This window comes from Accipiter gentilis, chromosome 10, assembly GCF_929443795.1.
Source record: "Accipiter gentilis chromosome 10, bAccGen1.1, whole genome shotgun sequence".
Lineage (NCBI taxonomy): Eukaryota > Metazoa > Chordata > Aves > Accipitriformes > Accipitridae > Astur > Astur gentilis.
In genome coordinates, this window is record NC_064889.1 from 10,090,081 (window position 1) to 10,104,175 (window position 14,095).

The window sequence follows — 14,095 nt, forward strand, 5'->3', positions numbered from 1 at the left end:
GGCCTCCTTTAGTTGGCCTAATAGGGCACATATCCTATAGCTTGCTTAGGCAGAATCTCATCTTCACCCAGCAGGGGGAAACAGAAATGGCATATCTCAAAAGACGTATTTAAATTCTTCCCTGTTGCAGGTTTGTTTTTTGCATAAGTATTTCAGCATGGAAAGTGAGCACTATAGGGCTGCTGTATTTATTCCAAAATGCAGCTTCTGCAAGGGGTGTTCTCTTCCCATTAGCTTTGTCTAAGTGTAACTCACAAAGCTTTTTTTTAAATGCACACATACACAGTCACATGCATGACAGTTGATTAACAATGTCTTTTAGTTAGTACAACTTAATCTTGCTGATTTTAGAACTGCAATGCTCTTCTAATGTAAGCAGAGAAAGCAGATATGAGGGGTATGGATAGTAATGAATGCTTAGAACAGACCTGTCTGGAACACCTATTCTCCCTGCTGCAGAACAAGAACAGAAAGACACACAAAAAAAATCACTAGAAGACAATTGCCCTACTTCTGCTCTCATTTTTACTAGCATCTGTCTGATAATAACCGAGAAGTAAATGGAGGTGCTCTGGATATTAATGTGGGTTAATAGAATTAAAGTAGTACAAAGGAACTATCTTATTGCTTTTTATAATTAACCTGGAGATCCATTGCTGCTGCAGGTCACTGAACAAAGAAGTCACTAGCACTGAAGGAAGAGAGACATACAGATATGTATACAGGATGAGGTTTGGGTCAGACAAAATGGTGAGCTAGCTAGCATGAAATCAGAGGCTAGCAATGATCAGAGAGAGGCTGACAGGAGTCTCCTGTGACACAACTGACACTAGACATAGGAGGAAGGAAAGGAGGGTATTTTGCCTTCCTGTGGGGCCCTGAGAATTGACCACTGTTGAAAACAGGATGTTAGACCATCACTCTGCGCTTGGAAATTTCTATATTCCTACCTTTTAGAGAAATATTTACCAAACTATTAATACAGTAACACAAGGCCCAATCTTCCTCTCTATAAAATCAATAGCAAAATTCCCAGTAATTCCTGCAGATGTTGTACAGAAGCTATAATATATTGATACATTAATAGCATGCACTGGGATACATTGAAAACATATGATGGTTGTTCATTCTCTAGCTTGTTTTATTTGAGTAAACCGTTTGGGTGAGTAACAAACACTTCCATCCACTGTCCTATGACATATGGTGTACTTTTGCTAAAGCATTAGAATGAAAAGTACACCAAAATATTCTGACAGCAGACAGGCTAGCAAGCTCTTAAGGAGGAGTTTTGGTACATTTCCCACTTCTCCTCATATGACTGGAGTTATGGAATCTCTATGAATTTTGTGGGTCTCCTGTGTTAACACACTTTTAGTATTTTGATGAATTAACAAGAGAGATAAAATACTTAGACAAAAAGATCCTACAGAATTAAACATTGGACAAACACTGAAGTGCCCTCTGGAACTGTATTCCTGCTAAGCATTTCTGTTCCTGTCCTTAGGGAGACAATGTTGAAGCAGATTTCTCAACAGAATATTGTTTTCCTTTTATTGGCTTACGCAAGGGACAGTGGCCGATGTGGGTATAAATTACAATGGAAGATGAGTATAACTGGAACACTTTCTGGGTCCTACCCAGTTGACCAAATCTTCCTGTTTAATGGTATGTCTCTTCTGCATAAATCTGCTGTAACCACAAACAGGATCTCACTCTCAGATTTCGAATCATTTCAGAATAAGGGTGATTCTGTGATGGCAGTCTAGAAAAATAGAGTTGAAACCTATCTGGATATTTGGCTATAGTTTTGACACTGATGGGAACTTGACATTAACTTCTGCATCTCTAGGTTAGATTTTTGCAGTGCAGGACAACCACACAAACACACATACAGATGAACACCAGCATTAAGGATACCTGAACTAAGGTGGGCTTTTTTGCATGCTTGCTACTGGCCTACATCCACAGATAATTCTTGAGTGCATATTGTCTACCACATAGCTTTAAGGTTGTTTGGAATCTCCTTCTGTATTGCCAAAATAGCACTGCTGGCATAGTTCAAATATCTTTTGTTTCCCCCATCTACAGAATCTATACATTTCTTCAGTTTTTAACCTTTTGTGGCTGATGTTATTTATTAATTTATATTTCTATTAATACTGCAGGTGTTTGGCATAGTTTCCACAGATCCCATCAAATTCTCTGGAAAGGTTTCAGCCTGTGGTTAGGTTGCTCTTTGTCTGACAGTGCCAGATTCCTTGGCTACCTTTAAGTTAGCATGTTTGGGTACCAGCAACACAAAGGTTATAATTCACTGACTTATGCTGTTACATAAATATAACTTGAATTCCACTGTTTCTGTAGCCACATATGCTCTAGACACTCGTAACTGCTGTGGCTGAATTTTTAGTTCTCTTTTGGTAAATACCATCTGATCATTTTAATGTAAAACCTTCCAAAAATATTAGGTTTTCCCTGTGTAGAAATTCTGAGGTTTCCCTTGGGCTAGAACAGCATGATTTTGTACAGAGCTTGGTGATATAAAGTGGGGAACTTGTTCCAGTCCCCTAATGAAAGCATGAACATACCTGCTTATAACTTTTCTTATACTGCTGACATCTTCCTAGGTCAGTGCCTGAAGTTAGGTGGAATGAACACAGGTCTAAGGCGGTATCAAAAATCATTTGTTTGAGAACATGTTAAAATGTTGAGGCAAAAGACAACTTGGTTTCCAATAAATTCTTTCTGTCAAGTCATAGTCCAGCTATAGTCACGAACTACCTCATATTGCCTCCCAGATCATCACTCAGTATTATACAGAGTAGTACAAATGCCCAGACTGCATCACAGCTGCTGTCTATCTTCTCTGTCAGTGGCCAGGATTCCTGTTTCAGAAAGATATGTAAGAACTTCACAGGAGATAGATGTTAATTATCCTCCCACTCCCTCCAAATATCTCCTGGGATTTCTATTCATTAGAGACTGGCTTACTTCCTGAACTATAGGTTTAGTAACTCCTGCTGACACATTTTAATGAATAATGGGTATTGTTACCAGCTATGAACTTTTGTTTCTTCCTAAATTATCACCATCGGCACCAGCGTGTCTAATCTTGCTGTATAAAAAAAGTACCAATTTTGATTCTCCTTGTTCCATTCTGGTGATTTGTCTCGTTACAGCGTTACAAACCGGTAAAGAGTAGATGTTATCTATGCTCTTTCTGTCCTTCATAAATTTTAATTTTTCCAGACTCAGGACCACTCAGTTTTCTGTCCACTTAGAGTCATGCAATAGTATCGGAGCACTTCTTACAGCAGCAGCACTTTCAAAGGAAAGCACCATACCCCTTGTCACGTTAGTCACTTCATGCACCTTAACATCTTGAATGCTATTTTGACTGTGATTCTATACTGAAAAGGATATTTGTTAAGCAGCAGGTCGCTTTCTGACAGACTATCTCTTGAATGGCAACCTGGCTGCTCTATATTGTATTTCAGCACTGGAAAATTGATATCCAAGGAGGATTAAATAATTGCCCTGATCTTTCTTGCAAGAAACTTGTGCTCTGGCAGAAGCACAATCTCAAGACTCCAAAGCTTCAAGATACCCTTTGCCTTGTCAATCTCTCTTTTAGATTTGTTTATATATGAACCCTCTTTGCAGTCGGAGCATCACAACTGGCTCCACACCAGTTGCTGCCTGGGAAAACAAGACAAAAGCTGCTCTACTAGGGCATAATTAACACAAGTCAACAGGGAGGGTGCAATACGTCAGCTGCAATGACAGCCACAGCAGGACTCCCTGGCTGCTTAGCAGTGCAGAGGGATGAATTTTGCCATCCTCACTATATTGAAGGATGCCTGCAACAAAATAAGACAGTAGTGCCACTGGGCAATTTATCACCCCCATGGGAAGTGGTCACGAGCTTCATGGATATGTGTGAGATTCTTTGCAACAAACCCCTGTATTTTGGCAAAGTGCATACGGTCATGTTATATAGAAGGCATCGCATCATGAAAACCAATTCACGATGCATTAAAACAAACCTGCAAAATGGAATTAGGACCCACATTTTTAGCAGGGCTTCGGAGACCAAGGCAGGGGCACCCCCCGACGCCGGCCACGGGCACAGACGCCGCTCGCTCTCTGCTGCCACCTGCAGGGCACGCTCCCCCGGGCGCCTTTGGTGGCAAGAATGACACCCGAGGCATCTTAGTCACGACTGCAGCTCCCACGTTTTTTTAAGACTTTCAAACGTTCTCGGCGGAAAAATAGTCCTTCTCTCTCCAGAAAACTTGCATCAGCTTTCCCCTTTTGTGGCTTTTTTTTTTTTTTTTAAATTTTTCTCAAGAGCCAGAAATGACAAGCTCTGCTAGGCACAGAAAAGTTTCAAGAGGAGCAGCGAAGTCAATGGGTATCAATATACCTTTTTCCCTCCATATTACTTCTAAATTTGTAAAAATGATAAAGGTGATGAGAACAATTGCACTGATTAGATAAAGTGCCAATCAAAGTTAAAACATGCTGCTTTTACCTGATTCTCTGCACTCAGTTGCAGAGGACGTGCAAAGGGCCCCACAGCTGGTCTCTGGCAGCCGTGCACACTGCATGTATGCTTCAGGAAGTGTAAATGCAGTCTGTGCAGCGGGTATCACCTGTATGTTCTGTGGCTGGATGGTATCTTTACGTTCTCGAGCAGAAAAGCTAAAATGACAAGACCTAACAAAAGTCTGTGGAATCAAAGCTCAGTTACCTCATATCTGATGCTCTAGGCTTGGCATGTATAGGAGGTACAGGTCTATTTCATCACTCGGTCTGGAGACCTCCTCTATCCAGGAGTTACTAATCCTGTGCACTGGTGGTAAGTGTGACACCATATAGAACAGATCTAGGCAAACCCCCTGCCCCACTGAGTTGCCAGGTATTCAATTCCCTCCTGCCACCTGCACTGCCCTTCAGATGCAACTGATAACGTCATTCATTTGATGGCACACTGACATCTAGAGATGCTGCAGTTTATATGCAGGCTCCTGAGGTTTGTGTCATTCCACTTTGAGCCATAACCAACTCCCTTTCCTGGAAACAGCATTGTGAAGCTTTACAGTAAAAGCCTTCCAGGTGAATACAAACACATTGCAACAAGAGGCTAGGTAAGTAGTAATTGCACGAGTACAAAAAGCTCATTGTTTTTCTCAAATAAGCTGAAAGATAGGTGTTTAATATCATGCTCACAGTGCATCATGACATTTCCTGTATCACCAGCCTGGCAACATCACCACAGCGGACTGCAGATACTGCCTGCCTCTCACTTTCCTTGTGGACACAAGGTAAGCTAAAAACATAAGTAAAGTAAAATCCCAAACATGTAGTCAAGACTTCACCCACAAGAGAGAGAAGACCCAACAGACATCTAGAGAACACAACCAGGAGAGAAACCTCTCCAGGCTCAGTTTTGGGTTTTTTTTTTTTCCTCTGACTGAAACAAAAAACAAAAAACCCCAAAACTCCAAACTTGCCCAAAAAAGCAGAATGTCCCAACAGCTACCTATCAAACAGCCAGACTTTTCTGTCAGCACCTGGGAACCTGTGTTTGCTGTGAATAAGCTAATGTTAACTCTATGTTTTCCAAACATCTGGTGGTCAGGATTCCTCACTTCCTCTCTACCCTGGTGCATCTAATGCCATGCATTGCATCTTCCAACAGAGTGTCTGCACTTGTCACTGATGAAGGAAGGACCGCAGCTGGGAATTACAAGAGAGACCATCAGTCAGGTACAATGTTAGAAAGCACAGCACAGCACAAATTGGTAGTCCTGAGATACCTACCTGCACCTTTGTAGGGCTACTGTGTGGTAAGTAGCCAACCCAGCAGTGATGGTGCTGGGGCTTGCTTCATGGCAGTTGTCACAGGGCAACAGGTCTGATGAAAATCCAGTTTTGGCTTTGAAAAAATACTTTCATGGGACCTATTGCAAACACATACTTGTTGACATATACATTTCTTTAAATGGAGCCTGTTTAATTTTAAAAACAAACAGTTGAGTTTGTGAGCATTTTAAGTTGATTTGTTATGTACGTACAAACTTACAGCTACCTTTCTCCTGCACAGAATATGAAGGACTCCAGCTTACTGAGTAGGGGGTTCCCAATGCCACTATAGTTCATTTTCTCAGTAAAGAAGCCAGCAACAGCAATAAGGGCAGAAGAGGAAAGGAGGTTGATTAAGTTGACTGCAGTTTTCCTTCTGCCAGTCCCCCCCTGCATCAATAGCACCAGTGTGGTACATGCATACAGGAGGCTTATCGTGTGCACACCTACAAGATTCCTTTCCCCTCATATAGGTAGCAGCTATAGTGGCCCTATTTCTTACTCATTCTTTTCTCTTCTCTGCTTATCCCACAATGCTTATTAAATTCAGTTCATCTGAAAAAGTTTCCTAGCCAAAGGATGCCAGAAAAATGGAAGAGATGAATTCTCTTGAGCTCTATAAGAGGCTCACACTGCCTTTGGACATCCTGACAAATATTTACCCTTATGCGGTATCACATACAGCACCACACAGACCATGGTCTTCCATTGTGACTCTTAGTAATGCTTAGTAAGTTCACAGCTGGGAGAGACATTTTGAACTGAATTGTGAATTTGATCTTATCTTTAAAATAGCTGGATACCACACACAATATGTACTGAAATAGCAAGGCACAGTGAGCTGTTTTTAAAGTAAACATAGCCTGATTCAGGAAGCTTCTTTCCTTTGGTTGGCTGATGTTACAGCTTTTACATAGTTTTACTGGACTGACTTTATTTTTTCCATTCCTCTTGTCACAGCCATTCTACCTGTTACACAATAAACCATTTTCTTATTTGAAGAAAAACAAATTTGAAACTCCCTGTAAAGCAAGGAAATCTAGACTTAAGGCTGGCATTCTGTAGCAAAGTCACTCCACAGAGCCTGCTGGTTACTGCAGAGCCAGCACAAGACTTTCAAACTCAGAGTGCAGCAGGTAAAACAGCTCCTCACTTGGAAAGCATTGCAGCATATCACAGACTGCAGGGCAACAGGCTAAACACAGCACAGAAAGCAGATATGCTAAAAAATCAGATTTGCTGAAAAATCAGATCCTTGGCATTTCCTCCTAACATTTTTTATAAAGGAAGTTTCAACGCAGACACATTATCAAGTTTTCAAGGTCTAGTTTTGTGCTCCATTTTCTAGGCATGTTGAAAAAAGTACGAGAAGGTCAAGGACTGAAGCAGCAGCTCAAACAGATTAGAAACCAGAATCCTCCTGGTTCCCAGTGCTCTACTTCTAACTATTAGACCACCCTGTCTTCTCTGGATAGTTCAGCTTCCTTTGTTTTCCTTTTGGTAAAGTGTTTAAAAGACAAATTAAGAGGCTTGTTGGGGCTCTATCAAAAAACTCTTTTACACAGCAGTTATCCAAGAAAATGCCAGAGCTCAGATGAAGGTGGTCTGCACTGGGAAGGATTTACAGTAACCACAGTGTGACCATAGCCACTGACTTTGTGTACCAATTTTAAACAGTCAAGATTATGTTTTCAGGCAGGCACCAAATCAAATGATACAGCACTTGCAGCAATGCACACCCATCTCTCTCTGCCTTCAGAATGTGTGTGTGTACAAGTGTATTTGCTCTCACATGCTCTAGTCACAAATACCCAATGAGTCCTTTTTCCTTAAATAGTATTTGCTGTATTTTAACCAAAAGACTTGAGAATCAGCTCTGTGTGTGTGAGAGGTAAACTTCTAGTCAACAGATCAGCTCTCCTATGCTGAGTCCCAAACAGTCTCATCTCTCTATTCCGAGGGCAGCAATATTTTCTTTCTCTGTCACAAAAAACCACATCTTTGACAAAATGCCAAATCCAAGGGAAAACACAGAACTATACTCACAATTTCTTTCTGGGAAAAAGAATAAGATAAAATGTGAATCACACCAAATAGATCCTTCTGATGCTGGCAGGCACTTGGGTATCCAAGGTTTAAAGATGCTGAAAGCATTTCTGCAAAACGGAACTACCCATGCTGCACAGGGGTATGCAACTCAGTCTCCATTAACAGTGCATCCACAGAAATATCAGAAATATATGCTACTCCTTTTTCAGCACTATCATTTGTCCCAGCTGGACTCTCTTGAGAACCTTTGGTGCAAATGCATACAGGAAATAGGCATTTCCTAGCACTACTTCAATATGCACTACTTCAGTGTGCTCCCTACCATCCTGATCTTGATACCTTTACAGTCTTTCCCTGGCAATAAAATCTTCCGTTCATCCCAGCCTAAGTTAAGTATCTGTAGGTTTAAGATGGCTTAAACAACATTCAGTGCCAGGCTCTTTAAGAGGAGCGAAGGGAAGATCAAAATCAAATTAAACAGAACTGGATCCTGTGTTGATCTTTCTTACTGTCTATATTTCCTCCCTTACTTCACATTATGCCATTGGTAGGTTTTGTCCTGGCCAGACTGTATGCAACCTAAGTAAAAGAACTGATGGGAACTAGTGAAAATAACTTCGTAACCTAATAAATAAAGCATTGTTCAGAAAGCCCATTCTGCTTAAGAAGGAGAAGTACACAGAAAGCATAGAAAATTCAAGTTACCTGTAATGAGTCTCTTCTCTGCACTCATCTAGTGTTCCTATAATTCTCCTATTGGCAACTGGGAGAGCTTAAACTTTCATCATTCACCTGTGCTCAGAAATTAAGTAAAAAATTTTTTATTGCCTGTTCTTCTGCTAATGGCATGAAGCTTCAGGATCTGAATAAAACAGCAAATTGTTATTAGAAGTGGAGAAAAGATCGAATATTCCCTCTTGCATAAAACATACAGTCTCTGCTGACCTCACATGAGATTCGCTGGTACTAACCATTAAAGGGCTGTCATGCTTCTACTGAGGTAGGTGAGCCCAATTCACTACTGCACTTGACCTTGTCTGTTGAACTTTACTCCCCTTCTTAAGTCTTTCTGTTCTTATATGTTAAAAGAAAAACCTATAATACAACCCCCCCCCCTTTCTTTTCATTTCTATACCTTTTTCTCAATAGCCCAGTGCTCACAAATAAAATTTGAAATAACAATGAAATTTTCCCCAGTATAACATAGTAGGGTCAGAGGGTTCAATATGTGACCTAATCAGCACGTTATGCAAAAAAGAATAAATTAAGTATGTTACAAACCCTAGCAATCTCTAAAGAATATTGCTCTTTCAGCAAAGTCTTTGAACATTTTGCAATGTTACTTGATAACTGCAGTTGGTAGAAATTAAGCAGCTGAAATGTGTAGCTTCTACTCATAGGATAGGAAGCTCCAGTAAGCTAAAAGCATCAATACTTAATTACTGAAATATGCTGCATGATCCAGAAAAGGCCTTAACACTGAAGCTATTGCACTGCATAGTTCACTCAGCAAAGCACACAGCTGGTCTGTAAAAAAATTAGGAATGCACATGGCTTCTGGAGTAGTTTAGAAAATCAGCTATAAATCAGAACAGATTATTTAATCAGGAGAAAGGGAACCATTAAGTTGAGAAGAATGAGGATAAATCAGAGGAATACAGAGATTAATCAACAAGTTATAGTCTCATCATCAAGAGAGTACGTTGTGGGGGGGGAACCTGCCTGGTGATTGAACAATAGAAAGCAACTGACAATGCTGAACTAAGAAAGTATTTGCATAGCATAGGGTTTTCCTTAAATAAAGTGGAACAGGGGAACAGGTACAGGAGACAGCAAGATGACAACTTTTCCTTTTTCTTTCTCCATGCACTAAAAAGACATAATAATGTCTGAAAGACCTTAATGCTTTTATGAAGAGAGATGCCTTCCAAACTCAAGGGCATTAAAATCCATTACATGTGACACATATCCTTAATTTTAGTACTTGGACAGTGAAGAGTCTATGGAGGACAGGAGGATTTTGTTCACTTGTTTGTTTTACATTTACATATTTTGCATTGTGTAGCAATTGCCATTGAAAGATCTTGGAGCACTTGCCAAATATTAGTGATTTAAAACATCGAAACACTTGTAGAAGTTAACTTGTATTCTCCTATCTATAAAAGTAGGCTCAGAAAACCAAGAGGATCTGCCAGAGTATAATGAATTAGTGAAAATGCTCAAAATAGAACTTGGATTTGACTCTCAAAAGCAGGAATTATAAATGACCATATGAGTCCTCTTAAGGCACAAGTTGTCAGGAATTGAATATGGCAATATTAATCTTACACAGCTGTTTGAAGAACATGCATATTTAGGCAGAATAGAATTTTAATGGGAAGAAGTATTGTTTTTATAGAAAGTCTTTCACCACATAAAAATGGTCAAAATCTTAGTGGGATATGAAATGCTATTAATCCCAGAGAGGACAAAAAGTTTATTCTTCATCATAGATGACTTACACTGAGAGAGAAGCATCCACTATATAAGTCATCAGGTTAGGCTTATATCAAAAGTGATTTAGCTTGGGTCTGTTTGTTTACGAGATATTATGGTATCATCGAAGAAAACTGGAGGTCTCTACAGCTCAGAATTCAAGCCATGTCTCTGTAATACACCAGAAACTCTGATGTTTGTACAAATTTCTAGGGACTGAACGTCTCACAACCATGTTTCTTCTCATATTCTCCCTCTTGCTTCCTTTTATGGGTCAAGAGCTTCTTCTGAAACTCATTTAAAAATAGATTAGATGGAAATATTGGGAAAATTTTACTAAACTAAACCTTGACTTAAGATGAGTTTTGATAAAAAACTGCCATGAGGTGGAGTGAACAAATTGGATGTCCTTAAACTATTATCAGTGGGTTTTTTGTGGCAATCAAGATCTAGACCTTACCCTCACCATAGCTAGCACATATTGAGAAACAGAGCTACCAACTGTTTTGTGAATGAGCTGAAATACCCTTCTCAACATCTTAAGATTTTCTTTGATTTTAGTTGTACCATTTGAGACTTTTAAAGAGGAAATGCCATTTCCAAGTCTAAATGAACAAACTAAATACCAGTTCTTTTTATGAAGACACGTTGGGGAGGAAGGTCTAATAAGAAGGATCTCTCCCACTAGGAGTCCGCAACGTGTCTCCCTCCTTCTAACTTACTGTAAGTTCAAATGAGAAAAGGAGTCTTTTAGATATTATACCTGCCACCTGCTTTACAAGTTACAAAGAAAGCAGCTATCCAAAAAGAAGAAAATGCAGAAACTTGTTTACAGCATCAGTATTTCCCAGACAATTATTTTCTTGTTACATCTTAAACACGTGCATCTTCCATATGAAATTCAGTTGTCATATCAAGGTATGTGAACATACAAAGTAGAACTGAAAGAGCTGACTGACTGTTTATTTTAAGTGATTTTTTTCCTTTACAGTTTAGTGTAACTGGAGGTAGATGCAATATTTTCTTCCAGTGGTTTGAAATAATAGTCACCTATGAACATTAGGACAGACTACTGGAGATTGGAATCAGTTGTTTAAAGTTAAGCCTACATAAACATTCAAATGAAACAACAAAAAATAAATCACAGCAGGTTATATGATGATTGTCAGTACAGTATAGCACAGATCTTGGAGAAAAGGCTGTTTATGTTGTCAGAATAGTAAAGCTAGTATTACAAAAAAATTATATGATGTATGGCACTTGAAAAGATATACAAGATTCAGAGTATTACAACTACACCATTCGTATTATTTCCCACATATCTCAAAACATCAAAATCAAGTGGAAGGGAATTACATGGCAAAAGAGTCTGCAATCTGCTATGCATGAATATATTTCTGATCCCGCAGGCAGGAGTTTCATTTCATGTAATCGTACGAAAATGGATACTGCCATTGTCAGGACTTTTGCCTTAACCAAGTCTATCAGCCTCACTTTCAGAGCTGTTAAATTTGTTCTATTCAGTAGATGTCTTTGTGGGAGTAATGGAAGCTCCAAGCAACTTCAGTCTGAAATATTTTTTACAATTACATTACACTATTATTTGGTCCATTCAACGAAGAAGTACTCACTAACCTGTAAGTGGGGACAAATCCTAATAATCAGACAGGACTTAGCTATAGTTTATTAACAAAATTATGTAGTAGTGCCCCTTCATTAGAATTCTAGATTTGCAAAGGAGCAAAAATGGTCTCATGTAATATAAATGGCAAAAAAAACTTTTTTGCCATAAAATGGAAAATGCTTCCAAAATAAAATCTGCAGTTGTTTTTTTTTTCTTTTAAATTTCCTGCAAAGTTTGTTGAACAGATGGATCACCCAAAATGCAGATACTTTTGTAAACTGAAATACTAATATACATCTGCATATATGACCATACACTTGCAATATATCACAAATAGATGCTCAAGAACAGCTTAGAAATTAAAATCAGATTATATGATTTGTGTTTCTTTGGTGCAATTTCTTGCCAGGTGCATAAAATTTTGGGATCAATTAACGAACAGATTTAAGCATGTACTTAATTCAAAGACCACGAGTAATTTTGCTGGAACAAGTGGGACTCCTTAGAGACTTCAAGATAAGCCTGTCCTGATGCCTTCAAATCAGCAGGCCTATAATTTTCTGCCTCTGGCAGTATGGAGTCCATTTCAGGAAATGAAAGATACCAAGTAATAACTGACCTCATTCTCACTCTTCCCTAACAGAAAGCTTCCTGAAGTTTACAAGAAAGCTGTAGGCAAGCCTCACTCATCATGCATATGTGATGGTCCTTTTAAAGTCAACAGGCAGGATGAACATTTGAACTCTAATATACACAGTAGATACAATAAAACTTGCACTGGTTTTAAAATGGGAATGTACTTCCTGGGTCAGGAACTGTGAATCTGCTCTGTAATGTACAAAATGTATTAATTTTCATTTGTTTTCTTCTTAGTTAAAACCCAGATATAGCATTCAGTATAAATTTAAGTACTTTACATATGAAACTGATTTATATAATATTTGAAACTTTACAAAATAGTACTAAAGTAGCCAATTAAAAGATGTTTAAAATATTTACATTTTATACATCATTTCCCCCTACTTACAATTATTAAATAATCTTCTGTGGTTTCCTTAATTTTAGGGGAAGGTTTTTAATAACTACAAACTAACTTTGAATTACTTTCAAATGGCTTTTTACTTAAACGGAATTTTAGCAAAATCACATTTCCAATGTGAAACATTATCCCCGCATTTTCAGTAGTAATTATATATATATATATATATATATTTATCTCCGTGGTTTATAGCTGTTTTATAATGCAATCCTGTTTTCTATAATAAACACTGGAGATCTAAATAAGAAAATGGCACAGTATGGATAGAAACATTATATCCCTAAATCTTAAGTCCCTTTATGTCATTTGATTTCTAGAATATCCAGTTTCTTGATAATTTTTGTTACTCTTCCAGTACTTTCGAGGAATCACAGATACAATACTTATTTAGATTTTGGTGTCATCATCTTTTGAACAGTTATTTCCTGAAGGTACTTCACAGAGACTATCACCATCCATGCTGAAATCATCATCATCAGAATCAGCCAACACTTTACTTGGCGACTTCTTCAGTCTACTGAAACAAAAATACACATCTTTGCTATTAAAACTGCACATCTACATGCAGAACACTTACGCAAAGCTTAAAACATTGACAGGTAGGATTTACATTTTTAAAGGATGTCAAAGAAACTTGTGCTCTAATCGCAGTAGTTTATCATAGATTGCATCATACATGAAAGAAACATGCAAGAGAATGAAGATCAATCAATCGTATTTTCAAGCACCTCCAATTAAAGTCACAGAGAGGGGAAACTGTAAGCATTGCACACTGAGATGTTCAAAGATGGCTGACGAAAACTAACACAAGATAGCTGTACCTCTTAGTCATTAGCAGGAAATTGTTATTACTACAGATAAGATTGTTGAGTCCTACCATCTTTTCCCATTTTTTATTCCCTGCCTCAATTACTTTATTCAGCAGGCAGCTATTGGAAAGAAGGTTTGGGCACCTAGAGCACCCTGGAAAGAGTTGGAGAACATTTGTAGAGAAAGGAAATGCAGAAGAGTTTCACAGGTCTGTCTCTTAAACTCTGTCT

The 14,095-nt window shown here is 38.6% G+C and overlaps 1 protein-coding gene across 3 annotated transcripts in view; it reads right to left on the reverse strand.

The window, feature by feature from the left end:
• Positions 1–11,340: 11,340 nt before the first annotated feature.
• The window catches only part of CGNL1 (cingulin like 1), a 71,174-nt gene continuing 68,419 nt past the window's right edge, over positions 11,341–14,095 (reverse strand). For 2 of the 3 annotated variants that reach the window (XM_049812659.1, XM_049812657.1), the window contains one exon: positions 11,341–13,572. In XM_049812659.1, coding sequence (XP_049668616.1) covers positions 13,443–13,572 — 130 coding nt within the window. In that variant the 3' untranslated portion in view covers positions 11,341–13,442. The remainder of the gene's footprint in view (positions 13,573–14,095) is intronic. The other variant, XM_049812658.1, reaches the window with a different exon arrangement.